This window comes from Martes martes, assembly GCF_963455335.1.
Source record: "Martes martes genome assembly, chromosome: 14".
In the NCBI taxonomy this organism is placed as follows: domain Eukaryota; kingdom Metazoa; phylum Chordata; class Mammalia; order Carnivora; family Mustelidae; genus Martes; species Martes martes.
In genome coordinates this window covers 30,963,560-30,991,191 of record NC_137902.1, presented here as the reverse complement: position 1 = coordinate 30,991,191, position 27,632 = coordinate 30,963,560, and the positions used below count along the sequence as shown (strand labels likewise).

The following is a 27,632-nucleotide window of genomic DNA, read 5'->3' as shown; positions in this document are numbered from 1 at the left end:
AAAGTGGCCTATGAGACTATATGAAGCTATATACATAGATGCAGAAAAATTACAGAAATCACTGATTTCCTTTGGGGCATAAAGGCAATTTTCTACTTATTTTCCTTTACCTTGGCTGCATTTATTTACTTTCCTTTACTTTGGCTGCATTCTTTTTTTTTTTTTTTTTTAATTTACTTAACAGACAGAGATCACAAGTAGGCAGAGAGGCAGTCAGAGAGAGAGGAGAAAGCAGGATCCCCGCTGAGCAGAGATTCCCGATGCGGGGCTCAATCCCAGGACCCTGAGATCATGACCCGAGCCGAAGGAAGAGGCTTTAACCCACTGAGCCATCCAGGTGCCCCTGCATTCTTTTAACTTTTCAGTATTGAGCTCACATAAGGTTTATGATAGAAAAAATATATTATAAAATGGAAAGTTACAAAGTCCATGTAACAGCAAGGAGCAAGGGGTGCCTGGGTGGCTCAGTGGGTTGGGTCTCTGCCTTCAGCTCAGGTCATGGTCGCAGGTCATGGTCTCAGGGTCCTGGGATCAAGCCCCGCATCGGGAATCTCTGCTCAGCGGGGATCCTGCTTCCCCCTCACCCTCTGCCTGCCTTTCTGCCTACTTGTGATTTCTCTCTCTGTGTTAAATAAATAAATAAAATCTTTAGAAAAAAAAACAGCAAGGGGCAAAAGGATGCTGAGAGAATAAATATTGAAAACAACTCTGTTTTTTAAATTGTGAACAAAGGCCAAAAGACAGTGTAGTAGTCTGATGACTTTTTTTCTATTTTTCTCTAATTTCAAAAAAAATTTTTTTTAAGATTTTATTTATTTGAAAGAGAGAGTGAGTGAGAGACAGTGCACAAGTCAGGCTAAGGGACAGAGGTAAAGGGAGAAGCAGAGCAGACTCTCCTGCTGAACAAGGAGCTGACGTGGGGCTCGATCCCAGAACCCTGGGATCATGACCTGAGCTGAAGGCAGACGCTTAACCAACTGAGCCACCGGGTAGCCCTCAAAAAATTTTAATATGTTAACTTCTTAAAGATAAAAATTTTACAATATCCATTTTTCCCCCATCTCACATGCATGTTTCTGTGACTTCCTTTTCCTTTAAACAGAATATGACAACAAAATCCAAATCTTGGCTGTCACTTTTCTCAGCTGCTGAATAAAGACAGGACAAGAAAAAGAAAGCAAGAGTGGGCCTCCTCCTGAACAGGATGCCTAATTTCCGGAGGTTAGACGGGGCTACTTACTGGGAGCCTTCACAGAAACGGTATATTCATTCTCCAGCTTGGCTTCCACCCGGATAGAGGGAGAATCCTCAGGAGAAAATTCTGCTTCTGTTGTCACCCTCTCATCCAACTTACATCTCACGATGACGTAGACAGTGGTTTCCACCTGGAACAGGAGGCCAGTCAGTGTCCCCGCCTCCTCCTGGGTGCCTTGTTAGGGTGCTGGGCAGAGGGTCTCCTGGCTCCCCAAGCCCCAGTGCTAGCAGGGAGGGGTCTGCAGTCCAGCTCTGGGCCCGACTGCCACAGGTCCCAAAAGGACAAGTTACAAAGACCAAGCGTGAACATTTATCAAGCTTTACAGCAGTTTGATGGGAGTAATTTCATGTCTGTTGGACCTAATGTAAAAATTTAAAATCTGACAGCTTGTACCTCTTTTTATTTCATTTTTATAGCATTTCTTTTTTATGGCATTTTTAAAAGCATTGGCACAGGGCAGAACTGGGAATTTTGTAGAACAAAATAAAAGGGGTCTTCACCGATAGTCTGAAAAGCACTATTCGGACATGAGCCTGACTACTCCATGGGAAGCCGGCAGGCTGACAGCCTTGGAAGCGGATTTGAAATGCAGAATCCCAGGCCCCTCCTAGACCCACTGAACCATCAAAGTCTGAATTTTACCAAGACCCCTGGGTGACACATGGACCTTACAATGTGACAGGTGTCAGCCTGGAGGACCCCTCCTGGGGTCTGCTTCTTCTACTGTTCTTGAATGGGCACAAATACCTTACTGGAGGGCTGATTTTCCCCAGGCATGGAACAACCTGAATTCTATTTCACCTCGCTCGCTCGATGATCTCTTGCCAGGCCGGACACATTCGATGATCTTGTCTTACTGTGCAATCTAAACCCAGCATGTTTATGAGCTCAATCTAGCCATAGTCTGCAAAGCAGCTGTCTGCAATCCCTATGGAGATTGCTTGCCCAACACCCCTTGGCCTCAGGCTCCATGGAAGACACTCACAGGTGCAAGGAAGCTAGTTCTTCCCATTGTCAAGGCTCCCACGCCCTCTTGTCTCAAGGACACCACAGTGGCAAAGTTAGCAAAGGGCTTGTAGCCACAGGAAAGCATTCTGCTGCTCTAAACTAATAATATCACACGTTTTCATCAAGAAATGAAAGATAATGAAAAACTACCAGTTCTATGGTAGAATTCACATGACAGTGGCCCATCAATTGGGCCATCACATTCAAGTCATCTGTTAACATAGGTCCCATCCTGAAAATGTTAGTCACGTTACACTCTGGCTTTTATCTTAGCCCTTCTAGCAAGCAATACTGGCATGTTGCAGCCAGCAAACTTCAAGGCATTCACTTGGGGAATGGGAGTGCTCAGTTGATGGAGAAGCAAGCTTTCAAAATGCACCCCCCCCCTTCTCTTTCCTTCCAGCCCTAGGCTGGCAGGAACAGACTCAGGCCTCTCCCTCCAGGGTTGGCATAAGTGTCTGGTAAGCTGCCACACATCTATATTTCTGATCTATGAACTTAAAGTCTTAGAGGGGTGACACACACTTTCCTGAGCTCGCCTCTCTCTTATTTAAAGGAGTGAGGTGTGCTCAAGGGCCCAGGTACCGGCAATCCCAGGGCAGCTAATCTACAAGAGAATCCCTGAGGGAAGGCTAAGATTACACTCCCTTTACTGCAACAGAAGCAACCACTGAAAAGGCCGTGCACTGCCACGGATCCACCAGCCCCAGGAGCGCCTACCCCACAGCGAATACGGTCCGGTTGCACCACCATCAGGTTCCCAGGTGAAGTCTGCTGTGGCAGGTTCTGCTGCTTCGAGTAGGAAGGGACCTTCTCGTCCTCAGTCTCGGTGTCAGTGACTGAATCACAGCCAGAATCTACGGAACAAAGGACATCACTGAATGGGAACACAAGGAAGGAGAACTGATGGGCATGTTCCACCCCATGAAAGCCCCAAATATTACCAAATAGGAAATGGCTCTGAATGTCAAATAAATACAAGCTGGAGGGAGTGACTCAGGAAACTGTGAAAGACAACCTACTGGGAAAAAGTCAATTACCCGTTAGGGCACAAGGGTAGGGCGACAGCAAGAGGAAGACTGTGGAGAAGGCCAAAAAGTCTGAAACAGGATGTTGCCCAAGGCTGGCAAGTCTAGTCTCAACGGGTAGGTTTCTGGAAGCTTTAGCTCCAGGCTTCCTGCACTGCTGGCTTTGGTGGCTGCGAGGGAAGGAGGCCCCTTCTCCTCAGGTGGGGTCAAGCATGGGCTGTCCACTTAAAGGTCATCTTTTGAACATCAAGTAAAACCTGTGCTGTCCAGGAAGTCATTATTCCTTGGGGTCATGGCTTGGCCATGGATCCACTCTGGAGCAACCGTGAAAAGCAATCATTCTCAACAAATCTTGGATCAAAGTAACTGGGTTCCAGATCGGTACCCCAACAACACCTATACTGTGCACGGGTTCAGAGCAAGTGAAGGGGATGGGCAGATGTGTGGGGCATGGCACAGAATGAGATGATGCTGAGGTGATGTAAGTGGAACCTACCAGAACTTAGAGGCAGAGGCTCTTAACCAGGGTTCATCAATTGATAGGCTGTGTGCAAGATTCTGTGTGTGTGTGTGCACATGCACGTGCTTGTCTATACTTCTCTGGAGATAGTCCAAAGCTTTCATCAGATCTCCCAAGAAGGAAAAAATGGTTAAGAATCATTAAGGGAAGGAAGGTTCATCTAGTTCCCTTCTTGGGCTGCCTCTTCTTCACTCCTAAACCACTTACAGATCCAGCCAAACATGTCAGGCACTGAGGGGACATGAAGATGAATGAGACATCAAGCCTGTCTTCGGAGAGCCCATGATCTAAAAGGGCAGGTCCAGTGAGAGGCAGGGGTTCCCTTGGCTGATTCCTGCAGGCTGGACTCCCAGGGAAGGAGGTGGCCTCTGGCAGGGCCCACAGCACTCAGTCCTAGTAAAATGCTGGGGTGGTGCCTCAGGCCCCCAGAAAGCTGCACCCAGAGGCTTGCAGACTAGACCTCAGGTCATACCAGGGGACGGGCCATGTTCCCATGACCATGAAGGCTGTGGTGGGGGAGCTGGGCTGAGGGGGCAAGGCATCATCATGCCTTACTGCTGTAACTGTGAGTCAAGGACCTCCAGGACCCGCTAAGGCTGGGGAGAGGACCCAGGCGTCCCAGATATACAGCTTAAAAACCCCGCAGCCTGAGACAGTGGTCTCATCCTAGAGCCTGACATCTGTACTGACAATTGCCTCTGCATGGCCCCAGACTCTGATGGGCGGGAGGCACACTCCCGCTGCTCTTCCCGTCTCTGGGATTTCCCCCATGACTCACTATTCCACAAGGCCTGGCAGAAGCATCCGGGTCTCTGACCTTGCTTGTGCAACAGGAATCCCAGCAGAATTTAGGGCTAAGAGACAAGGTCAAGAACCCTGGGAGTTCCAAGGAGGGTTGATGCTGGTTTTCACTAGGCATCAGAGCCATCAATCTGCTATAGCTCTCCTTTCCTTTCCAGTCCTACTGACTCCTTTATCAGTGCTAATTATCCCCCTCAAAGGCTAAGTGCAGCAACTGCCTGCCTCCCTGCTGTCCAGCCATGTTAACAGAGGCGAGGCGGCCATTTTCTCCTTCTCTGCTGCCTTCTCTCCTTGATGCGTGACTCCTACAACAGCCAGAACCCATCCCCACGGACAGAGCTGTACATGCCACCCAAGCAACAACCACCCAGTGAGGGAGACTGTTTAGGAGAGAGCCAAAAAGATCAGTGATAATTAGCATTCTTCTTCTGAATATAATATCACATCAAGCTCTAATATTTTCTTATTAGATGCTTGAACCATCCCATTTTTTTTTCCATTTCTGAGGTTCTTCCTGGATAAGAAAATTACCTCATTGACTTAAAACACCCCATCAATTACTTAAAACTGCATGAAGTTCCCTGGAATTCCCCCAGAATTGTTTAGACACTACCTTGAATGGTCCAGCGCTAGGCATCAACTTTTGCCAATTCCCTATTCTAAGTTATTTTACAGGTATAAGCTTCTTGGAACAGACCCATTGTACAGTTTTCCACTGCTTCAAAAAAGGAAAAACTCTTCATGTCTCCCAAATTACCAATCTATTATTATTAGTCAGCTTGCCAAAGAGTCAAAGCTCTAATAAATATATTGAGGAAAGAATAGAGAAAATATAAGTAAACCAATGAGAAAGACATGACAGTGACATATAAGGAGAAGAATTTTAGAAACATACTGATGTGAAAACTTTATGCTACGAATTTTTAAAATTTCAATACAATTTTTATAGAAAAATATGAATTACCAAAATTATCTCAAAACAAGCAGAAAATCTGACAAAATCAACAATCCTGGAAGAAAAAACTTTCTCAGTTTTCAAATAAAATTCAGAGCATAAGCCACATACCTCTCTTCTTGCATTGAATTTTAAATTATATTTGCAACAATGTTCTTCTTTATAATAACCAATTTTCCTATCTAGGAAAATTCCATTTATATAGGTTTTATGCCTCTTACTAATATTCAAGAAACAACAAAGTTTAATCCCATTTTATATTATGTTTATAAAAAATGAAACAGCAATTCAATACAATGGATAACCCCCAAATCAAGTTTAGTCTCATAAAAACTTAATATGTGATAAAGAAAGCACTAGAAATCAGTGTAGAATAAAGAACATTGTTGGTGAGAAGAATGACTCAGCAGATGGTGCTAGAAAAATTTAGCTATTTGGGGTGGGGGTGAAGGGACAGAGGGACTATTTAGACGCTTCCTAACTCTCATATACTCCAAAATAAAGCCTTGATTTAAAGTGAAAAATAAACTAAAGTGAAAAATAAAACAGATCTTAAAATTAAAAAGATGAAAAAAATTTAAAAATAAAAATTAAAAATTAAAAAGATGAGAGGCGTCTGAGTGGCTCAGTCGGTTAGGCAGCTGCCTTTGGCTCAGGTCATGATCCTGGGGTCCTGGGATGGAGACCCATAGGGCTCCCTGCTCAGAGGGGAGTCTGCTTCTCCCTCTCCCTCTGTTCTTCCCCCTGCTCATATTCTCTCACTCTTTCTCTCTCTCTCCAATAAATAAATAAAATCCTTTAAAAAAAATTAAAAACTGAAAATTTTATCATCGGTTTGGGAAAAGATTTGTACATCTTAAACAACTAAAGAAATACATCTAGGCAAGCAATAGGGTTGGTATGAATTTAAAACTTTAGTAAACAAAATTTTATAAAACTAAAATCTAAATTGTATTGCCTTGGCAGCATAGTCATAATAGTCATAATAGCCAAGGGTGAAAACAACCCGAACATCCCTCAGCTAATGACAAAACATGGTATATTATTCAGCCATAAAAAGGAATAAAATATTGAACATTGAAAACACGATGCTGAGTGAAAGAAGCCAGCCACAAAAGACCACATATTGTATGATTCCAAATATATAATAATGTCCATAGGAGGCAAATCTATAGAGACAAAAAATAGATTAGTGGTCACCTATGGCTGGGGGCCTTGGTGGGAAAGTGGGGCTTGGGGGATGATAGCTAAAGGGTATGCTGTTTCTTTTTGGAAGGTATGAAAATATTCTAGAATTAACGGTGGTGATAGCTGCACAAGTCTGTGAATATCCCAAAAAATCCACTGAATTGTACACTTTAAACGGGTAACTTGTTTGACGGAATGAGCACTGGGTGTGATATCCAACTGATGAATCACTGAACTCTATCTCTGAAACTATTAATGCACATATGTCAATAGAAATTTTTTTTGTTATTTTTTGGGTTTTGGGGGGGTTGTGTTAATAGAATTTAAATAAAATTTTGAAAAAACTGGGTAACTTGTACAACATTATGTGAATTATACCTCAATAAAGTTGTTACCAAAAAATCCAATGGCAAATCATAAACTGGTTTAAAATTTGAAATAAAGATATATGCCAAGGGGCTAATCTCCTTACTATAAGAAGAGATCATAGAAATCTCTTTAAAAACACCTAATAAGTAGATAATTCACAGAAGAAGAAATACAAATTACCTCCTCATCTAAAAAAAAATCTTCATTATCACTAATTATCATGGAAATGCACATAAAAATTACATATCGCTAGTCTACCTTTTTGAATTAGGAAATGTTTGAAGGTGAAGGAAGACAGATACTTACTCTCATTTGATGCTGAGGGAAGTATACACTGGTAAGACCTTTCTGGAAAGGCATGTGTCCATATACAGAGAAAGAGAAAGTCTTTAAAATGTTTGTATCCTTTGGTACATAATTCTACTACAAATTTCTCTTAAGTAGGAAAATAAATGTTCAAAAATGTAGACAAAGATAATGAACCAAGGTGTCTACTAATTCATTCTTTGCATCAGTGAAAAGTGGGAAACAACTTCACTGTCTGATGAAAGAATACTTAAAAATATTATTTTCGGATGCCTGGGTGGCTCAGAGGGTTAAGCGTCAGCCTTCAGCTCAGGTCATGATCTCAGAGTCCTGGGATCAAGTTCTGCATCCGACTCCTTGCTCAGCATGGAATCTGTTTCTCGCTCTGCCTGCTGCTTCCCCTGCTTGTGCCCTCCCTCTCTCTCTCTCTCTCTCTGACAAATAAATAAAATCTTTTTACAAAATATTATTTTCAAAGAGTTTTAAGTACAAGCTTATGACATTATGTTAAGCAACACAGTAAGATATAAAACCATATATATTCTAGTGTAGGGTATCAACTGTATTAAGAGAAATGCATATAAAAGGTCAGAACAAAATCTGTGCTTGGCTTGTGCATGACCCTTCTTCCCTCCCTCCCCCTATTTTTCCTTCCTTCCTACCCACCCATCTTTCATACGTTCTATGAGTTTACACAGGGAGAAAGCACCCGGATACTGGGGGTTGGGTAAAGAGAAAGCAGCCACTGAATCTTGTGCCGAATCGTGTCACTAGCTTGGCACGAATGAGATTGACCCTAAGAGTGTGGCACTTGGCAGATACTTGTCAGTGTTCAGATGGGCCATATAAACAGTTCCTTCCAGTAGATCTATCCATTCAGTCACCTGAAATGAATTCGCTCCCAGCAGCTAATTCATTTCAGCAAGTCAGGCAGGATGCCATTCACCCTGAGGCTGACTCTGGAGGTGCTGACACCACCACCACTTACCCACTACTACCTTCCAGGGAAGAGCAAACCCAAGGTTTCCTTGGAGGAAATTCTAAGCCAGACGAAAGCACCCCTGAAACCCACCTGACAGAGAGAGATGGCACCACGCGTGGCCACTTCAGGATGCAGACCCCTTATGACCCTCCCCACCTTGGGGGTAGGGCACTGTCCTGGGACTCAAATAAGAAATGTTTGAGAGAAGGTGCTCTGAAAACCCTGAGGACCCCCCCCAGTGTGAAGTATTATTAAGACACCAATAGTATCCTCACTGCTTTGAAATTGAACAGTATTTCCTCAGCTTTTATGAGGTCCACAGGAACTCTAGAGAAATTATAGACAAAGACTTTCTTGGTGCCTCCGGCTCCCTGGAGTCTCGTCTATAAAGGATTCATGTGGCAAATACTCCTTGGATTCAGAGGCAGGAAAAGTTCGTCTCTTTTTTTTTTTTTTTTTTAATTTATTTATTTGACAGACAGAGGTCACAAGTAGGCAGAGAGGCAGGCAGAGAGAGAGGAGGGGAAGCAGGCTCCCTGCTGAGCAGACAACCTGATGCGGGGTTCGATCCCATGACCCTGAGATCATGACCTGAGCCGAAGGCAGAGGCTTTAACCCACTGAGCCACCCAGTGCCCTGAAAAGTTCATCTCTTGAGAGAACTTGCCTGTTGTCTCCTGTTAGACAAGAACAGGCTAACGTGTGCATTTCACGCTTTGCCCTCTCTGTCAGATAATTCAGTGACCATTTTTCTTAATTCCTATTACACTCTCATCCAGGGTCTGGGCTTGCCTATTAGCCTTTTTAAATATTGTGTTTCATTTTGGAGTCTGCTCCAAATACTCTAGAGATTTAGACCAGACGTGAATCCGCGTTTCTCAAACTGGCATCTGCCAAAAGGCCTCAGATGTCATCCTTATGAGAATTTGTGCTCAGGCTTTTTTCATTGAGTCCTTATGAGAATTAGTGCCTCTGAAGTAAGATGCAAAGACATTCCAGATTCTCAGGATGACCATGTTATAATTGGGTCCTGCCACAAGACTGTGGTGCCTGCGTGTGCATGTTGCACTGGAGGTCAGGGGCCAATGAGGGAAGAGAGGAGGTAGAGCCACATGCACAGGAGGCATGTGAGCCCCACGAACACCAGAAGGCTTCGCTGTACACTACTTCATACAGAGAAATGCGGTGGGAGATCCAAGCCCTAGCATAACCCAGGGGAGCCGCAGCAAGCCCCCTCAGTGGACAGAGCGAGCACCGCAGCCCCAAGGCACAGTCGAGGTGCTGCGGCAATAAGCCAGCCTCATCCGGCTAAACAAGCCTAATCCGCCTGCCTTTTATTCATTTCATACCGACATCGGTATCGTGCTCATGTTTTGCTTCCCAAGTTGGGAAGGAACAGCAAACATAAGGAGATGAATATGTTTATACATATTTAAAAACAGCAGAATAATCTGTCAACACTAAGGGTTCGTAATTTTTATCTTTTATGAGGGCGTCTCTATATTGTCTGGGTCAACAAACTGCACGTTGTGAATGCAACGCATGAGTCTGCGCTGGGATGGCCACCACGCCCTGTGGAGCCGCGCATGCTCGGTGACAATGTTGGTGACAGACTCCTACCTACTAATAGTAACAGTAGAAGTTACCTGTTACTGAATACTGCGGGGACTGCTTGATAGTCTTAATCTCATTTAATACTCACGACAACGCTGGGAGATTGGAACTAATATCTTATCCTCATTTTATAGCTGGAAACCCTGTGCCTGAAAGATGGAAGGAAGCAAGCCAGTGGGAATTGGCCCCCAGCGGTCCGGGCCCTGCTGGTTTGTGGCCGGGTCCAGGGCAGGAAGCAGCTGTCACTCGCTGTTCCTGGTGTGGGGCTGTGGTGGCCACGTAAGGAGACGCGACTGAGGCTCTAGCTCGCCGATGCCTGGTGGGGCTGCCTCATTCTGAGCCAAGACGCCCTGGGTTAGATGTGCTGCGACCCACCACCGGGGTCAACGGGCACATGCCAAGGATGGGGTTTAAATCAAGCGACACTGAACACCCATGGAACCAGCGGGGTCCTGTGAGTTCAAGGGGCCTGACCCTAGGCTGCATTCTCTTCCTGTCCAGTTGAGTTTTCAGACCAGTAAGTTTGCTGTCTTTTTCCTGCACACTGTCTGGCAGTCAGTCAGGACAACGGCTTTTTGACAGCCAGGGGGGGCTGGAGGATGGTGTTTGCTGGTCTTGGAGAGTATTTTCAGAATACACAAGCTAACTTCTCTTGTAAGTTAATGCTTAGCTCCGAGAAAACTGTAAACAAGGATCATTCATTAAAACAACCACATTTGTTGAGCATTTACTATATGCCAGGACCCAGGCAAAACCCTTAACATATGTGATTCCATTCTATCACAACTAAGGGACTGATATGATTCTGCCCATTTCCCAGATGAGAAAACTGGGGCATAGAAATTTAAGGAAGTTGGGACATCTGGGTGGCTCAGTGGGTTAAGGCCTCTGCCTTCAGCTCAGATCATGATCTCAGGGTCCTAGGATCGAGTCCCGCGTCGGGCTCTCTGCTTGGCAGGGAGCCTGCTTCCTCCTCTCTCTCTGCCTGCCTCTCTGCCTACTTGCGATCTCTCTCTGTCAAATGAATAAATAAAATCTTTAAAAAAAAATAAAAATAAAAATAAAGCCAAAGTTAAAAAAAAAAAAGAAATTTAAGGAAGTTGTCCAAATCATGCAGGTGTTTCATGTATGAAAATTTAACCCCCAAATCCATGCTCTCATGCACTCTGGTAGTGTTTTCCACATTGTGAACCATGTAACCTGCTGTGTGGGAGATGATTCCAAAGCATACAGCAAATATTCGGTGACACTGAACCGCATGGTAGAAAGCATGGTACAAAGCATTCCCTTTCAATCCTTCAACCCCATTTATTTTGAGATGAAGGCTTAGTATGGTAAGAGCATCCCCTGAATATCTCTTTCACATGCTTTTCCTATTTTCCCTTTGTACTATGGTGAGGACAAGGCCTTAAGCTCATAGACTTCTTTCTGTAGGTATGAGTATCCAGTAGAACTTACTGGCATTTACTACAGACCACTGTTTTATAGCACTTAATACCACTTATAAAACTTAATACCACTGTTTGATTTTTATTGTCTTTATTTTTAAAGTTACCTTCTTTTTATACTGAGATAACCGGTTTTTCCACTATAGTGGCAAAGTTTCCTTTTAGAACAGATTTACTTAAATAAAAAACCATGAAATGATTCAAAGAAAATGCTTTTGCTAGTACGAAGGACAAAGACTATGGTGATGGCTGTGTGACACTGCGAATGGAATTAATGTCACTGAATTGTATACTTACAATTGGTTAAAATGACAAATATGTCACATATATTTTGCCACATTTTACAAATTGGTAATGTAATATACTAAAAAAATTGAATTGTACACTTTAAATGGGTGAACTGCATGGCATATGAATTATGTCTCAATAAAATTGTTTTACATAAATAAATAAATAAATAAATCTGTTGAAAAAGATAAACCAAAAACCATGTTGATGGTTCTCAAATGACCAAAGTTTGAGGAAAGCTGAATTACGCTATACAGTTTCCATTATGTTAAGCTAAATTTATTAGTGATTTTTAAAGTAAGGGAAAGTGAAGGGAGGAAGGGAAGAAGAAGGCCTATAGCATAAATATATTGAATTATTTTCTTGAAGTTTTTTTTTTAAAGATTTTTTTTTTTTTTTGACAGAGAGAGAGAGGTCACAAGTAGGCAGAGAGGCAGGCAGGGAGAGAGGGGGAAGCAGGCTCCCCGCCGAGCAGAGAGCCCGAAGTGGGGCTCGATCCCAGGACCCCGGGATCATGACTCGAGCCGAAGGCAGAGGCTTTAACCCACTGAGCCATCCAGGTCCCCCTATTTTCTTGAAGTTTTAGGTGAAAAGGAAAAAGAAAGTGAAAAAGAAAGAAATTAAAGAAGCACATTTTAGCAGAGATGAAACAACTTTCCACCAACCTAGGCCCAAAAAGAATGAGACAGAAATGTTCCCTGGGGCCAGTCCAGTTGTGGTCATTGGAGAACGTATATCCATGGGCTGGAATGAAATAGAAGATCATCAGTTGCATCCAAGATATCCAGTGCAGGTGATAAAAGAAAGAGTGAAGAAGAGTCAAAGATTTCTTAGAATAATATAGAAATAAATAGCCAAGCAACCTAGTGGCAGTGTCCATGAAAGAAAGGGGTCATGTTCCCTCTGTATTTGCATCCCAGGTCAGGGACCCAAATTCAACCATCACACAGATGAGGCAGGAATACAGAGGGTTGACTAAAGTCTGGAGAAACCTCCAGTGGCTTTCCCACTCAGGATGAAACTTCTCACATATTATGATTCTCACCTATCCTAACCAAGCCACCATGATGAAACTACAAAACAAGGATACCTGAAAGCCGGACATAAAATGTTCTGAAGCCCGAGTTTTCAAATCACCTAGCAAATATCTACTGAATATGTCTGACATGGGACCCACTGGGGAGTCCTAAGGGTGCGTCCTCTATAGTCTTGGCCTCAAGAATCTTACAGCTGATGGGGCGCCTGGGTAGCTCAATTGGTTAAGCGTCTGCCAGAGGGAGCCCCACATCAGCGGGGAGTCTGCTTCTCCCTCTCCTTCTCCCTCTACTGCTCCCTGCCCCCACCCAATTCCTGCTCCTGCTCTCTCTCATCTGTCTCAAATAAATAAAATCTTAAAAGAAGAAGAAGAAGAAAAGAAGAAGCAGGGTGCCTGGGTGGCTCAGTGGGTTAGGCCGCTGCCTTCGGCTCGGGTCATGATCTCAGGGTCCTGGGATCGAGTCCCGCATCGGGCTCCCTGCTCAGCGGGGAGCCTGCTTCCCTCTCTCTCTCTCTGCCTGCCTCTCTGTCTACTGTGATCTCTCTCTGTCAATAAATAAATAAAATCTTTAAAAAAAAAAAAAAAGAAGCAGAAGAAGCAGCAGCTGACAGCTGAATTAGAAAGAGGAGGCTCCACGTGGAAAACCTGAGATGACTATCGAATCCCTTACCAGCAAGCACCAGCCTGTGTGGTAAGACTCTGACTTCGCCTCAATGATGTAAGTTAAGTTTCCAAGTGTTTAGAAGTGCTGCCACACGAAAAATAGAACAGAAGTTTAGGAAGTTGAGAACAACTTCCCGGAGGATGAAGAAGGCAAGTTAACTTACTTTAAATCGAATAGCATTTGGAGGCAGAGAATCCCCTTCAGTGGAAAAGGTACATTTCCATTTAATTTAATAAAATAAATCATAGCTCATTCCTTCAACATATATTCATTGCCTATCCACGAATAACCAAGATTCAAAGCCTATCCTAGGACCTCTAAGAAATGTAGGGGTGAGGACATTTCTGGCCTCCCTGACAGTGGGGGGGACCACATAGGCCAGAAACCCGGGAGAGCTTCTCTCAACTTCCAGAGACAAAAGAGAACAGGAATAATTTGGAAAAAAAAAATTATGAGGGATAAGCAGGAATTTATAAATAAAATACCGTTTATGGCCACCATAGGCTCAAAGTAGGAAGGCCATCCCCAAAGAAATGGCAAATAAGGCCTTGAAAGACACAGAGAATGCTGACGAGGGGGTCAGAGTGACTTTCCTGGCAGAGGTAAAGGCATAATTAAAGGCACAAAGGCTTGACAGCAAATGATGTGTTTGAGCCACAGGAAGCAATGTGGGGGCACCTTGTATATAGGGTGAGAGGGGAAAGGGGACCTGAGGGTCAGAGAGGACCACTGAATGCCATTCAAGGCTTTTAGTTGTGTATCAAAGACCTGTCAGCAAACACTTCATGAGAAAAGGAAAGCCTATAAAATATAGACTGAAAATACAGCTTCATTTTTCTAAAAGTGGAGGAACTTTGCTTGTTCTCTGGAATAATTCCAGAGACACAAGCAGACAGAATATGTCAGCTCTTCTGTAAATCTTAGTCAGAATCGAGAAGGGGAGTGGCTGACCAGCCATCACACCCTGAGCAAACAGTGCCTCCAAATATATAACAACATAAACCAGTGGCTAACAAACTGTTACCAAGCCAACATCCTGCTCTGCTTTCACGAGCAAACGAGATACTATAATTAACCCGATGTCTGAAAGTGGACCACAAGCATGGTTCGCTCTCTGCTTAAAGAAATGATTCTTAAGTAGACTGAACATTTCTCCTACCATGTATCTCGTTTCTAAGATATTAGCTCAGAAAATCAGTGTCATGGTTATGATTGTATCCTTAGAAAGTACAAAAGGAGACCTCAGGCCTGGCCTCATCCCCTAATCCCAAATGTGTGGATCCAGATGAGGGAGTTTTTGCTCTCCCTGCGAGAGTATGTGGGTTCTGGGGTGAAGTGAGAGGACTGCAATGGTGGGACTCAGGTTTTGAGTTTCAATACCCACCCCCCACCCCCCGCTTCCTGGCAAACATCAAGACTGCTTATTCATTTTAGTCATCACCCATGGGTCTTTCTCCCCCCTTGTTTACCCACCTCAGTTAATGGGTACTGAATTTCCTGTCCAATGAACCCCTTTCACTTAAAAAAACTCCTAACACAGTAACAAGTACACCAAAGCCACAAGTCACCAACTCCCGGCAAAGGCACATACAGTCATCAGTCCGAATGACAGTAGAAGAGTCAGAGGAATGCCTTACCCGCCACATATCTTACTGGCATTAAAGTCACGCGGGGGGGGGGGGGGTGGTCATTTAGCGGTGTTAGTGTGCGTTCACTAAAGTGACATCAGTCATTGTCCTTGTCACCTTCCTCACCATCATCATCCCCATGATGCCAAAAAGGTAAGGCAGAGTCCTACAGGCATATCCCCAACTCAGATAGCCCCATGGTGGCCACTCTGCCTCCCTGGAAACAAGGAGAAAGGAACAGAAAGGAGGAGCAAGAAGGAGTCCCCTCCTCTTGCAAGCCCAGGCTCGCTGCCTGACGTAGCGGGTGCCGCTGAGTTTCCCAACACTCGCCAGCTCACCTGTCACATCCAACCTGCTTTGCCATCCCGAGGTTCTGTGCCAGCTGCAGGTTCCTGAGGCCGCCCCGTTTCATCACACATCAGTGGATCTGTAGTGCTAGCTAGAGGGCTCTGGATCGGGACTCCACGTACCTCAACGCCAGTCGTTACCACCAACTCACATGGACAAGGAATCCTTCCTCCTTCCTTCACCGGGTAATTCCTCTGGCCCTCCTCCAGGGACCTGAAGTTCAGGACAAGGAAGCTGCTGCGCAGGAGGAGAGGAGACCTCGGGTCTCTCAGATCTCTATCTAATCCCCACCCAGTGGCTCTAAGTGAAGTATTCAAAGTGTTAGTTTTGTTTCGCTTTAAAGCAAAAGATGAGGGCTCTTCCCTTCCCCTCCCCAACAGTACCCTACGGTGCTCTTCAGCTTGAATAAAAATAGCCCCACAGCTGAGGTTGCCGTGACAACCATAGAGACCTTGACAACAGGACTCATGCCCCCCAGATTTGCTTGGCCTCTCCAGCCCTCTTCCAGGTTCAACCTTCCGGAAACTTCCCTGAGTAAGTAAGCCAACTGCTCCATTCTCACCCAAGAAGCCAGGGGTTATTTGGAGTTTTCACACCACTCGGTGCCTCAGAAGGGCTTAATCTGTTCTCACTTCTTCCTCTCAGTGGCCTCAGGTACCCGTGACCGATGTGACTATCACCCACTTTGCAGACGGCAAACGGAGCACACCAGGACGTGAACTGACTTGCCCTTGGTCACCAACAGCGGGTTTAATGGTAGAGCCACATTTAGAACTCAAGGTTCCCATCCCCTAACCAGTTCCCTAACCAGCTGAAGGAATGGCTGATCTCAAGAAAGAGGACCCCACTGGAGAAATAATTCCTCCAGATGAGCTGCTTCCTGGCCACAGACAGAAGTGTCCTCAACCAGTCTCTGACATAAATCTGGGAAGGGTTGCAGAAAGCCACATTTACCCTGGACCCAGCATATCTCTGGGGATGCTCCCAGCACAGCTTTCATGGGCCAAGTTTATCAAGATCCTTAAGAAGCACTGTCCATACCTGCGTTCCAAAAGCCACCACTGGGGACAAGGGTCTCCACCAGGACTCTCGGGGCTGGAGGCCTGCAGGCCCCTGTTTCACCGTTCGGGAAACCCCAGTGTTGCTAACCAAGCAGGAGGTACCACAGCCCCTGTGAAGATTTCCTCTTTCTTCATCTCTTTCCGATACTTATAAATGTGCTTCCTCTCTCTATGTAAATTTTGTTCAAATGGCAGGACACAGGCTTGTAATGAGGCCATTAATAACTACTCTTTAAACAGCCTCTTCTGAGTTTCCTGGTTCAGGAATCAATTCTAATCTAAACAGACATTGACGTCTGGATTTACTGGTGTGAGGATAGAAAAACTGGCTTTGTGTAGGGCTGGCCACAAAAATGCAGTTTATTTTCACCTGGCCAAGAACTGAGACACCAAAGGCAACTCTTTCTTTCTTTTCCTTTTTCTTTCCTTTCTTTCTTTCTTTTTTTTTTTTTTTTTTTTTGAGAAAGGGGTGCAGGGAGAGAGCAGGAGGGGGTGAGGAGGCAGAGGGAGAAGGATACTCCCCGCTGAGCAGGGCCAGATCCCAGGACCCCAAGATCATGACCTGAGCTGAAGGCAGACGCTTAACCAACTGAGCTACCCAGACACCCCTTGATAATAGAAACGAGCTTAGGAAATTGTGAAGAAAACTCCTTTTGTTTTTCCTCTCTACCACTCCGCTGTCACACCACAGCCTTTACAAGAAAGGCTAAGGTGACGTTTACTTTTCCCGCTGTTGCTGACCGTTAGCATTCTACCCAGCTAGAACAGGAAACTGGACTGGTCAGTTTCACTTTCCCTTCTTAGGAAGCGTAACTTGCCCTCCTCAACCTGAAAGGCAGCATCTGGACTCAGAAGAGTCAAATCGGGCTGGGGACAGGCTTCTCCTCAGCGACTGCCTTAAAAAAAAACCAAAACAACATGACGGCACTCAAAATTGCTTAAATAATTATGGGCCAAAATAGAAACTCCTTTAACCCAGGGTCTGCTGATTGCCTCCCACCCTAGCAATTAAAACCTGCTCCACTAAAGGCAAGGCTCTACAGCTATTATACCCTATTTTCTAGCAATATAAATGCAGCTGTTGGTGGGGTTCTGGAAGAGTGCAGTCAGCAAAACCACGGGGGCCTAGATTCAAGTCCCACCGTTCTAGTCCCACCGCTACCACTGACTGGGTAATCATGACTTTCCTAAGCTTCAATTTCCTCTCCTTTAAAATGAGATTATTTATACCTGCCCAGCCTGCTGCACAGGCTCATTGGGATTAAGTGACAAATGCAGAAGCCTTTGGAAAACTGAAATGTGCCCGACAAAGTTTAAGTATTTGTTATTCTTGTTGTTACTCATTTACCAAATGAGAGTTCTGCAAGACAAGTGCCCCTGTAGAAACGGGCAGGAGTATACCGCTGCATCTGTCCAGAGCCAGACCCAGGAATTGAGGGTCAGACGGCCCAGGGATGCTCCTGGTAGCCAAGGAGACAGGAAACAACAGAGATCAGGCCACTCCCAGGCACCGGCAGCAAGCCTTGAATCTCCACAACAAAAGAGGTGTTCTGGGCGCACCAGATCATCTAGTGAGATGGTTCTCACCGCGGTGGCATTCGAGGGGATTTTCTGTTGCAGTGGAAGCCTGCGTCCCCAGGCATGGTCACACTGAGTTAGAACAAGCAGCACGGTCAGGAGCCATGGAGCAGAGCAGTAAGTCCAAGAGCTTTCTGCCTGCGTCTAGACCCGAGCTCTGCCACTTCCCTCTGTCTGCCTCAGCTGTCCCTTGTGCGAACAGAAATCATCATACCACAGATCTCCCACAACAGTCGTAAGTACATCATGAGTTGATTCAGATACAACGCCCGAAGAACACCTGACAGAGAGCAAGCACTGGAGAGTCCTTAGCAATTAGTATTGTTGATGCGTTGACCAAATCACTCTTCCACTGTGATTCCTTCGAGGGCAGATTCCCTGACATTCGTCTTTTGATCCCCAGAGCCTAGAACATAGTGAAAATCGATGAATGCTTCTTCCATGAATGGACGAATCGATGAATAAGAAATGACTGATCACCTAAGTAACAACCAGGGAGAAAGTACAACAGGGAGGACCAACACTGGGCTTTGTGCCATGGCGCTTTTAGGGCAGGATCTGGAGAGAAGCAGGAAATTGCCTGACCCTCCAGTTCACGCCAGCAGACTGAGCCAAGCTGCCCTGGGAATTCGACATGGTACACACACTGTGTTGGTCCAAGTCTTCTGAAAAGCAAACACTGAGGTGGAATTAAACAGGCAAAGATTACATCAGAGAAAGTACCTGGGGCAGAAAATGGGGAGGAAAGCCGGAGAAATCATCACATGGTCTGAGGCCAGATAAAGAAGAGGGGGAAGGAAGGATGACCACAAGCGTCCTAGACCACCTAGCAGTCGAAGGAAGTTCCACAAGCCTCTCTCAAGGAGTTCTCAAGCTGCAGGTAGCCCCTGGAGGAGTCCCACGTCTCCCGGGAGCCAGCCTGCTGTAGTAGCCCTACCAAGCTCAGCCACTGGCTGGGAGCAGGAGTGATGCCAGAACCTTAGGCAAATGCTGGTTTGGGTTCAGAGCGTAGCCCTGGGGCGCGTGGTCAATTCCACTCAGCTGGAGGTCTGCCAGGCCCATGTTCGGGGTAGCCACCCATAGGGTAGTTCTTAAGAGCGCTGGGCTCCAGATCCAGAAAATCTAGGTTGAATCTCAGCTCTTACCAGCTGGTTACCTTAGGCAAATTTTGCAACCTCTCAAAGCCTCATTTTCCTTATTTGCCCCATGGAAATTACAATTCCAGCCTCTCAGGATTGTTACTGTTGTACACTGTGCCTGACGCATAGTGAGTGCTTCCTAAGAGGTGGCTGTCATTTCTCTACACTTACTAGTAATCACGAAGTCCTTCTATTAGCAATCAGGACATGAAAATAGCCCCATGGTTACATACTTGCATTTGAGTCTTGTGAGTCTACTACAGGGCTAAGGGACAGAAGCCTAGAGCCATGGTTAGGCAGCATCACGATTTAAACAACCAAACCAGTCTGTCTACAAATGAAAGGTCCCAGGGACTTCCCTATCTGGCTGTTTCCTGGAGGGGAAGCCAAGGGGAGGTGGTGGTGGGCCAGAATCCACCCTGAGCCACATCCACCTCCTCTTTTGTTCCATTTGCCATGGTTTGTCTACAGTGTTGTCAGCCTGTCCCCTGCTAGCTGTCTGCCTCTTAAAGACAACGTGCTCAGCACACCTCCCCACCGCCAAGAACAGGATCATCCCTGAGCTCGGAGAGACAGGACTCTGCAGCACTACGTCCATTCTGAGCACCTGCTGGGGGACTCTTTGCTTGCCTTTGTGTCTGGGACAAATTAACTGTTCACTTAAAACCTTGGCCAGCTTTCTGCTAGTGGTCATTGCCTGGCTACTGCTGGCTTCTGGCCCCTACACCTGCCCACTTCTTGGGCTGGCTATGACCTGGAGCACTTAACGCTGCAACAGCCCAGTTCAGCTACCCTGGGCCTCTCCCAGCCTTGCTGCTCTCAGGCCTTGGTGCCCCCAGACAAGCAGGAAAACACTCTTACGACTTCCACCGCCGCCTCAGAGGACTTTTCACCAACCTGCCATTTCCCAGAAGGAGACTGAAAACACACACTGGGATTTTTTTTTCTTCGGGGGTAAGGGCTGTCTATGAAGGAATGACCTTCAGTTTTTCTAACTGAAAAGAGTCAAAATTAAACTAAAAAATATTGATTTTGTTTAATAATTAACAGCTTGACAGAGCTGATCAAACTGTATCTAAGTTTCCATTTTACCGGGACTTTTTCAGGAAATGTTAACTTTCTGTGTTGGAGCTAGAATCCCACACAAGCCGCCTTGTTGCAGTCAGAGGTTGGAACGCCAAGGGCACAAAATAATGGAACTGGTTGAACCTTCCCAACCAAACCGAAGTGGGCCTTTCCAACTGAGGCAAGGGAGGGTCACTCCGGGAAGTGAAAGGAAAGAAAGCTTCCCGGCAGTAAACAGGCCAGCCTCGTGCTTGCACGGCCTCCAACGGGAGCACCGAGCCCAGCTCTGAATGCGGCTTCTTTCTCTCCTCCGGTTCCCTAGCCGGAGCTGGGGAAGCATGAGGGCCAACCTGACACCAGACATAGCCGATGTCCAGGACAGAGAATTCCCACCACCAGGGAGAAATGTTGGCTGGGCCATCTTCCGCCCCCATTACACGTAAACATATTTACAGGCTTAGTAATTATCTTCTCCACAACATCTCTGCCTCTTGCATTGCATTGATTGCCTTTGCATTGATCCCTCTCGCCAACTGAAAAATCAATCAGATTTGGTTTCCTCGCAAATCGAAATGCTTAAAAACTGATACGCTGAAGCAAAACCTGGGCATTCTCACACTTTGACCCTCAAGTCAACGATCCATTAACCACCTGTCCCTGGTGAGGCACATTCCTACTCCCAGTTGTCTGCCTTTGTGTTAAGACAGCGTGGACGACACAATGTGATTTCAGGGGCCCTGTCCAGCCCTGACACTCTGGGTGACATCCCACCTGCCATGTGATCCTCTGACCTTCTGGAAACATCCTTCCCCAACAAGCCCAGTCTGGGTAAGTACGTATGAGATACATAGCAGGAGGGCACACTTCCTGCTTCAGAATCACAGGCATGAGAGCAAAATACAGTCACCGTGATTTTATATTTAACTACAGGAACCACTAGAAACCTAATCAACATTGGGATCAGAATAAAAAAAATCTACCCAAGTGATTCACACTTCTCGGAGGAGAAGGCAGGAGTGTTTGCAAATGTCCTCATTTGCAAATGAGGACATTTGTGAACCAGGGTCATAAATTCAAATGGAGAAATTGTGGAGCTTTTAAAGCACAGTCAACATTCTATTACAACATTATATTTTAAAATAATGAAACTGTTATTTTTATAATACAAATGATGAAAGGTGGACGTCAAAAGGGGTTCCGAGGAATAGAAAAATATTTCCCCATAATCCTTGCGGCCCTGTGTCCACCACTCCCGCCGTGCCCCTCAGCCCCTGTGCCCCTCCCTCCAGAAGCTCTCAGGGCACAGACCCTGCTCTTTTTCACTTTTCCTCTCCACACACTGTAGGCCCTCTGTATGTTGTATTTTGCAAATCCAATAGTCACAATATGGCTTATTTCCCCTTTGGTCAGGGTTCAACAATCTTCCAAACGTGGGGGTGGCAGACACAGGCCCCATTAGGGGCAGAGAAGAATGTTCGCTCATCTGAACTAGGCAAGGAGCACCTGGAAGGTTCTCATGCACAAAAACCTCCCCCACCTCCACATGCTACTAATAAAAACTTCATCTGAGTTATCACACTGGGGATAATGCAAATGTCCTGAGGAAAGGTTCAGCTTCAAGGTCACTGACACCTTAGTGAGAATTATTTTTGAATCTTAGATCATGACATTTGAAACACACTAAAGAATCATTTAGAGCAAAATTCTACTTAGTAAAAGATTTTTTAAAAATCATAGTGAACCTGTACTTGAATACTTACAGTGGCAAAGGCGGCATTCTTGTCTACTCTACTAATGAGAATTTCAATTATCTGGGAAAGCTCATCCTTGTCTTCAGCCTGACCCCTGCAGTCTTACTATTAAGATGGTTGGCTGCAAGTAAAGGAAATCCCAACTCAAAAGTCTTCAGCAGATAAGGACCTTGATCTCTCAGAGTAGGAAGTCTGGCAGTCAGGGCAGATTTGAGGGCTGGCTGTCACAAGAGTTCATTAACATCATCAAGGTCCCAGGTTCTTCCCATTTCTCTATCCTATCATCCTGCCACGTAAGCCTCATTCTCAAGTTGGAAGCACAACAGGTGAGTTGTCTGCAAGTTCACTCCAGCCACCACAAGGCCCAGAGGAAAAAGAAAGATTCCCCCAAGCGTGGAATATAAACTCTTCCCTTCCCTCTGACCGTTCCAACCGCTATCATCTGTCACCGGGGGAATGCCATCCACTCACCAGCTCCGCTAATCATCCAGGGCAGAAGAATGTTGGAAATTCCACGATAACATCCATCCCTCCTGCCTGCCAGCAACTTCCACCTTGAACAAAGTTCTCCGTCACCTGGCAACTCAGAACACAGCTACCTCACTTGGTCTTTACTCTGTGAATGCACACATCTGGGTCCTAATCTCCTCTTCCTGTGAGGACAGCAGTCATCTTGGATTAGAGCTCATCCTACTGCCCTTACTTTAACATTAAATACTTCCTAAAAAGACCCTATCTCCAATACAATCATATTCTGAGCTACTAGGAGGCAGGATTTCAACAAATGAATTTGTAGGGGGGAGAAATAACTGAACCCCTAATAAATTTGATGTCTGTATACGCCTCAAGGTTAGAGAAAAACTGGACAGGAAATCTAAAACCAGAGGCTCTGAAAATCTACTAGCCACTCCTCCGATGACGATCATCAAAGAAGAACCATTACCTTCTCATTTTGGAGAGAGGATTCTGACAAGGTTTGAGAGAATGCTGAAGAGAAAGATTGTTCTGGAAACCGGAGCATTTCTAGTTGAACAAAAAGAGGATCTCTACAAGGGTGTTTCCCCAGTCAGAATGGGTGACTTTGGATATGAAGGGGGCTGCTGAGCAGAGTCATAGTGGAGCAGGAAAAAGAGCCAGAAGGTTCTCAAAAGGCAAATTCAGTTATTTCCCAATTTTACTTAGAATCTGCACAGCAGCAACTGCAATCAGTACACTGAAAATTATCCTGAATGCCTGTAGCCCAGATCAACTATATCTGTCTTCATTATTGGGGTCTGCAATTAGCCAGGTGGGCAGTGATAACTCGGCATTTTGCCCAGAGACCTGAAGATCCTGTTGCTACAGATGGGATGAATGGAAAGCAACTGGTATGCTTTCTCAAGCTTATCCTGTTTAAAAAATATATACACGCAATTATAGATCATAAATAAATAAATGGAGGGGGATACTCTTAGAGCAACTACACATAAATACTAAAGAGTTAAGTAGGTAGGCTCAAGAATAAGACTCAAAGAAACAAATGCTAGTTTGTAATCAGGTTGGTTACTCACAGATCCATGACTGTTCCTTCTTCGATTAAATTGCTTAACTGAAGAGGCAAAAAAGTCTGCTTTCCAGGTAGATTTAATGCCTGAAAGCTTTAGGGTAACATGATGTGATTAACCTTTCCGCTATTTTTTCCCCCTTCTTGCTGCTATGTACACGTACTCAAACACTGGAAATTGAGGCTAGAGGGTCTACAAAGGTCACTCAGCCCAGCTCTTGTATCTGGTGTTGGAATCACCTTTCCCACAACCAAACACCTACTTAAAACCAATGAAACAGGCACATCGGAGCTTAACATTGCAAGAGCTGCCTTCTCTCCCAGGATGACCTCCTCTAGGAAGAAACTTTCAAGGGAGAAGGGAAGCATGGGTTTTTGTTCCATGTTCCAGTGTTGTCTTGCTTTAGTCACTATTATGAGATTAGTCTGTGACAAAATAATACCTGGGTGGGGAAAGAGCTGTGTAATCCCATCTTTCCCTCTCCCTCCCCTCATTAATGGATGCTTTTTAGCCACTTCACCAACTGACACCAAGCCTCACCTCAGGTCTCCAATCAAAACCTTAGCAGGATTTTACATAAACTGAAATTTACATTCAATCATCACCATAGCAACCATCACACAGCATTAGATACAACTTTTTCGTCTCTAATATAATCTTTTTTTTTCCAAGAGCTGCTTTTCTCTTCAGTTGCAAATCCGAGCTATTCAGAAAATAAACATTAAAAATCTGTCTTGAAAAAGTACGTTTAAACAGACTGCAACAAGGTTCTAAGAACAGGCATTTGAAGTGGTTTCTAGACACTAAGCACCATATGCTTTCTACCTCAACTGATGGTTGTACATTGAAGTCTCAGGGATGCAGCCCTAAGCTGAGAATTGTTAAAATCAAAACAAGGCTTCACTCATGTGACAATCATTCCTTGAAAGATGTCCCAAGATAAGAACCATGAGCTTCGGCAGAAAATTCTGCTACTTTCAAAGAGACATGTGTATCGTGTTTAAATAAAATGTTGTTTGGCTTGACTATTCAATGTGCAATTGGCAAATCTGAGGTTTTTAGGATTCACATGTTGACTAGAGGAGACACTCAACTGGGAACATGGTTCAAGGCCATGTGGGAGAATGCAAAGGTACTAGAGAGTAAGCTAGAGATAATAAGATATGTCCCCACCCAAGAGGCCTATTTTTTTTTTTTTCTTATTCTAGAGTACAGTGCCACAAGAAGCCCTGGATATTTGTAGATGTCAGAAATATATTTCAGATTTAGAAAAAGGTAAGAAAAGAGACCTTTCTAAAATTTTACTAAGACCAAAAAAAAAAAAAAAAAGTCTACTTATGACACTAGCTCCACTAACAAATTAGTGAGTATCCATCCCACCAGTGCTATCCATCTTACTCTCTTACTACTTAGAGTCCCAGATAGTGGGCAACTCAGATGTACTGGCGGTTGAGACAGTAAAATTAAGTCCTTTTCCATAAGCCAAATAATTTGATCTTATTTATTTGAAGCCAAACCATGAGCATGATACTCCAATCATTCATTGACTCATTCATCAAATATTTATCGAGCATTAGATGCCAACATATGCTGAGAACTCCATCTCATAAAGATGAGTGAGACTTTGTCCAGGACCTCAAGATCATCAGTTTTCTAACTCCATTGTATGGCAGTCACTTTAAGCCAACATGTCATGGAAATCTTAACACATTTTCTCAAAATGAACATTCAAGTTTGTATCTACATATAGGAGGTGATGCCCATCCCATGACTGTGCCACTTGTTTTAATGACCCCAGCCTGGATACCAGAAACTAGGCTGATGGTTAATCGTTGATTTTTTTTTTTTAATTACTAAGACCTAGTAGAACTCACCAGATGACATTCATTTTAAAATTTCTGAAAATTCTGTGTCTTTTCTTGAATCTAAAAACGATGTAACTTTGATACTTAGGAAATCTGGCTGATTCTACCCCAAATGATAAAGAAGCCTCTCCCAAATGAACAGTCAGATGTGAGAGGCAAGGAAAGGCAGGTCTTTCTTTCTCATGTAATACCAATGGCATAGCTAGTTAGGCAACCTGAGCAAGAGAGAGATAGGGATTCAACTTTCTTTCTTTCTCTTTTTTAAGATTTTATTTATTTATTTGACACAGAGAGAGAGATCACAAGAGAAGCAGGCAGAGGGAGAGGGGGAAGCAGGCTCCCCGCTGAACAGAGAGCCCGATGCGGGGCTCGATCCCAGGACCCTGAGATCATGACCTGAGCCGAAGGCAGAGGCTTAACCCACTGAGCCACCCAGGTACCCAGGAGTTAACTTTCAAATAGATGCTAAAATATTTTATATGCTTAGAAGTGAAAAATATTACATATTAAGATAAGGTGTGTAGGAAAAGTGCTAGAACAGAAATGGGATGCTGGTTTCATCTCAAATTTCAGGGGAATGGGGATGGATGCCTAGAACCCTGAGTAAGGCCAATGCTGAGTCTATCCCAGCTCAGTGAGAAAAATTACCTTGATCCATTAACAAAGTCTGATCTGGGATCAGGCACTCTGCACCGTATATACAAAGACTACGGGAGGGGGAGCTTAGGCTGTGCTGAAGGAGGAGTGAGGAGATACATGCTACTGAGTTACCTGGAAAACTATTAAGAAATAATAATAACTTAAAAATCCCAATGCATTCAAAGACCAATGAGCCTGTGTCCGCAATCTTTTGAAAAACTTCAAGGCACAACTGGCATAATTTAAGACAGAATGGGTACCTTACAGATGCCTGGCCAAGAGCCAACCAAATACACACCGTATTAGAAAAGAATGTGCCGAGGAACACAAAAAAAGGAAAACCTAAAAATGATTACAGAAATCAGAGATCAGAGCATTTGAGGTGACACCCTCTGATAGACCCACCATGTTGCCAAGTAACAAGATAAGCTGCGAATAAGGTAAAATCCTTTGGTGAGAGCTGAGGAACCCAGCCGATACATGCATTGCAACCGACACCGGAGTTCTTGGCTTTTCATTTGTTTTTGCTTTTTTGAAAGATCAGTAGGAAGATCACAACCTCCTCAACACAACCTCCTGGTAATGACGTAGATGTGTGGCTTCTGTGGTCAGAGGAAGCAAAGAATGTCATTTTGAGTATCTTAAGCTGCAGACTTACTGCCTTTGAAAAGTATAAATAAATATATCCACAAAAGCCGCAAATTCAGCTTCTGAGCTATTTACGTCTTGATTTTTTTCAGAGTTTCTTAGATGACCAACATTGAATCTAAAATGATCCCCGTGTGGTTATTGAGTGGTCATTCAATGGTCATCAAACTTGAGATGCACAAACCTAACACTGGTGTGAATTAAGCAACGAAAGGATACTCCCAGTCTCCCCCATTCTGTTCAGGCCCCTGCACCAAGGAGAAGCAGAAGCTGCCAGGTTGTGGTTCAGCAAGAAAGGAGATGACCATCGTCATCTGCACACATTCCCTGGGGCCTCTTCCCAAGTTAGACTGACGGCAAATGATAGGCCACGCTGATGGGCCCCTTGCCATGGAAATAACTTTATCTCCCCCTGCCCCAATCACAGACGAAATTTTCACACCTGACATGCATTCTAGGGATGAAAAGTTTTTCAAGCATTCACTGTGCACCAGGCTCTGAGTGAGATACAAGAGACAGCCCACCTGGACACATTTTGTTTTACAGCTTGCTTTCTAGCTTAGCTCGTGAATACAACCATCATCTACTTGGTCTGCTTGTTCCCATCCTCAATGCCTCACAGTCTTTGGATCAAGTTCATCTAAACATAATAATAACTCCAGGGCAAAGGAAAAAGGTCAGCAATAAGAGAATACCTAATATGTTCACCAGGCAAAAGGACAGAAAAGAGACAAAACTAAGCTCTTAAAAACTGGCTCTCCAAATTTCGATGTCTGAAGTAGGCCTTCGTAGAATCACTCAAGACTTGTCAACAAAGAGTTAATAAACGTGTGAAATTCATTTCCTCTAGGAAAGAAGGTTAACAAAAAGCTGTTTAATACATTGGGGTGTACAAAGGTTTTTTC

General features: G+C 44.6%; 1 protein-coding gene across 1 annotated transcript in view; it reads right to left on the bottom strand.

Moving 5' to 3' along the window:
• PIK3AP1 (phosphoinositide-3-kinase adaptor protein 1) overlaps positions 1–27,632 on the bottom strand; it is a 114,966-nt gene that overhangs the window by 54,770 nt on the left and 32,564 nt on the right. Inside the window, exons 3-4 of the mRNA XM_080823672.1 lie at positions 2,984–3,120; positions 1,241–1,385 (exon numbers count right to left, since the gene is read on the bottom strand). Of these exons, the coding sequence (XP_080679798.1) occupies positions 1,241–1,385; positions 2,984–3,120 (282 nt within the window). The remainder of the gene's footprint in view (positions 1–1,240; positions 1,386–2,983; positions 3,121–27,632) is intronic.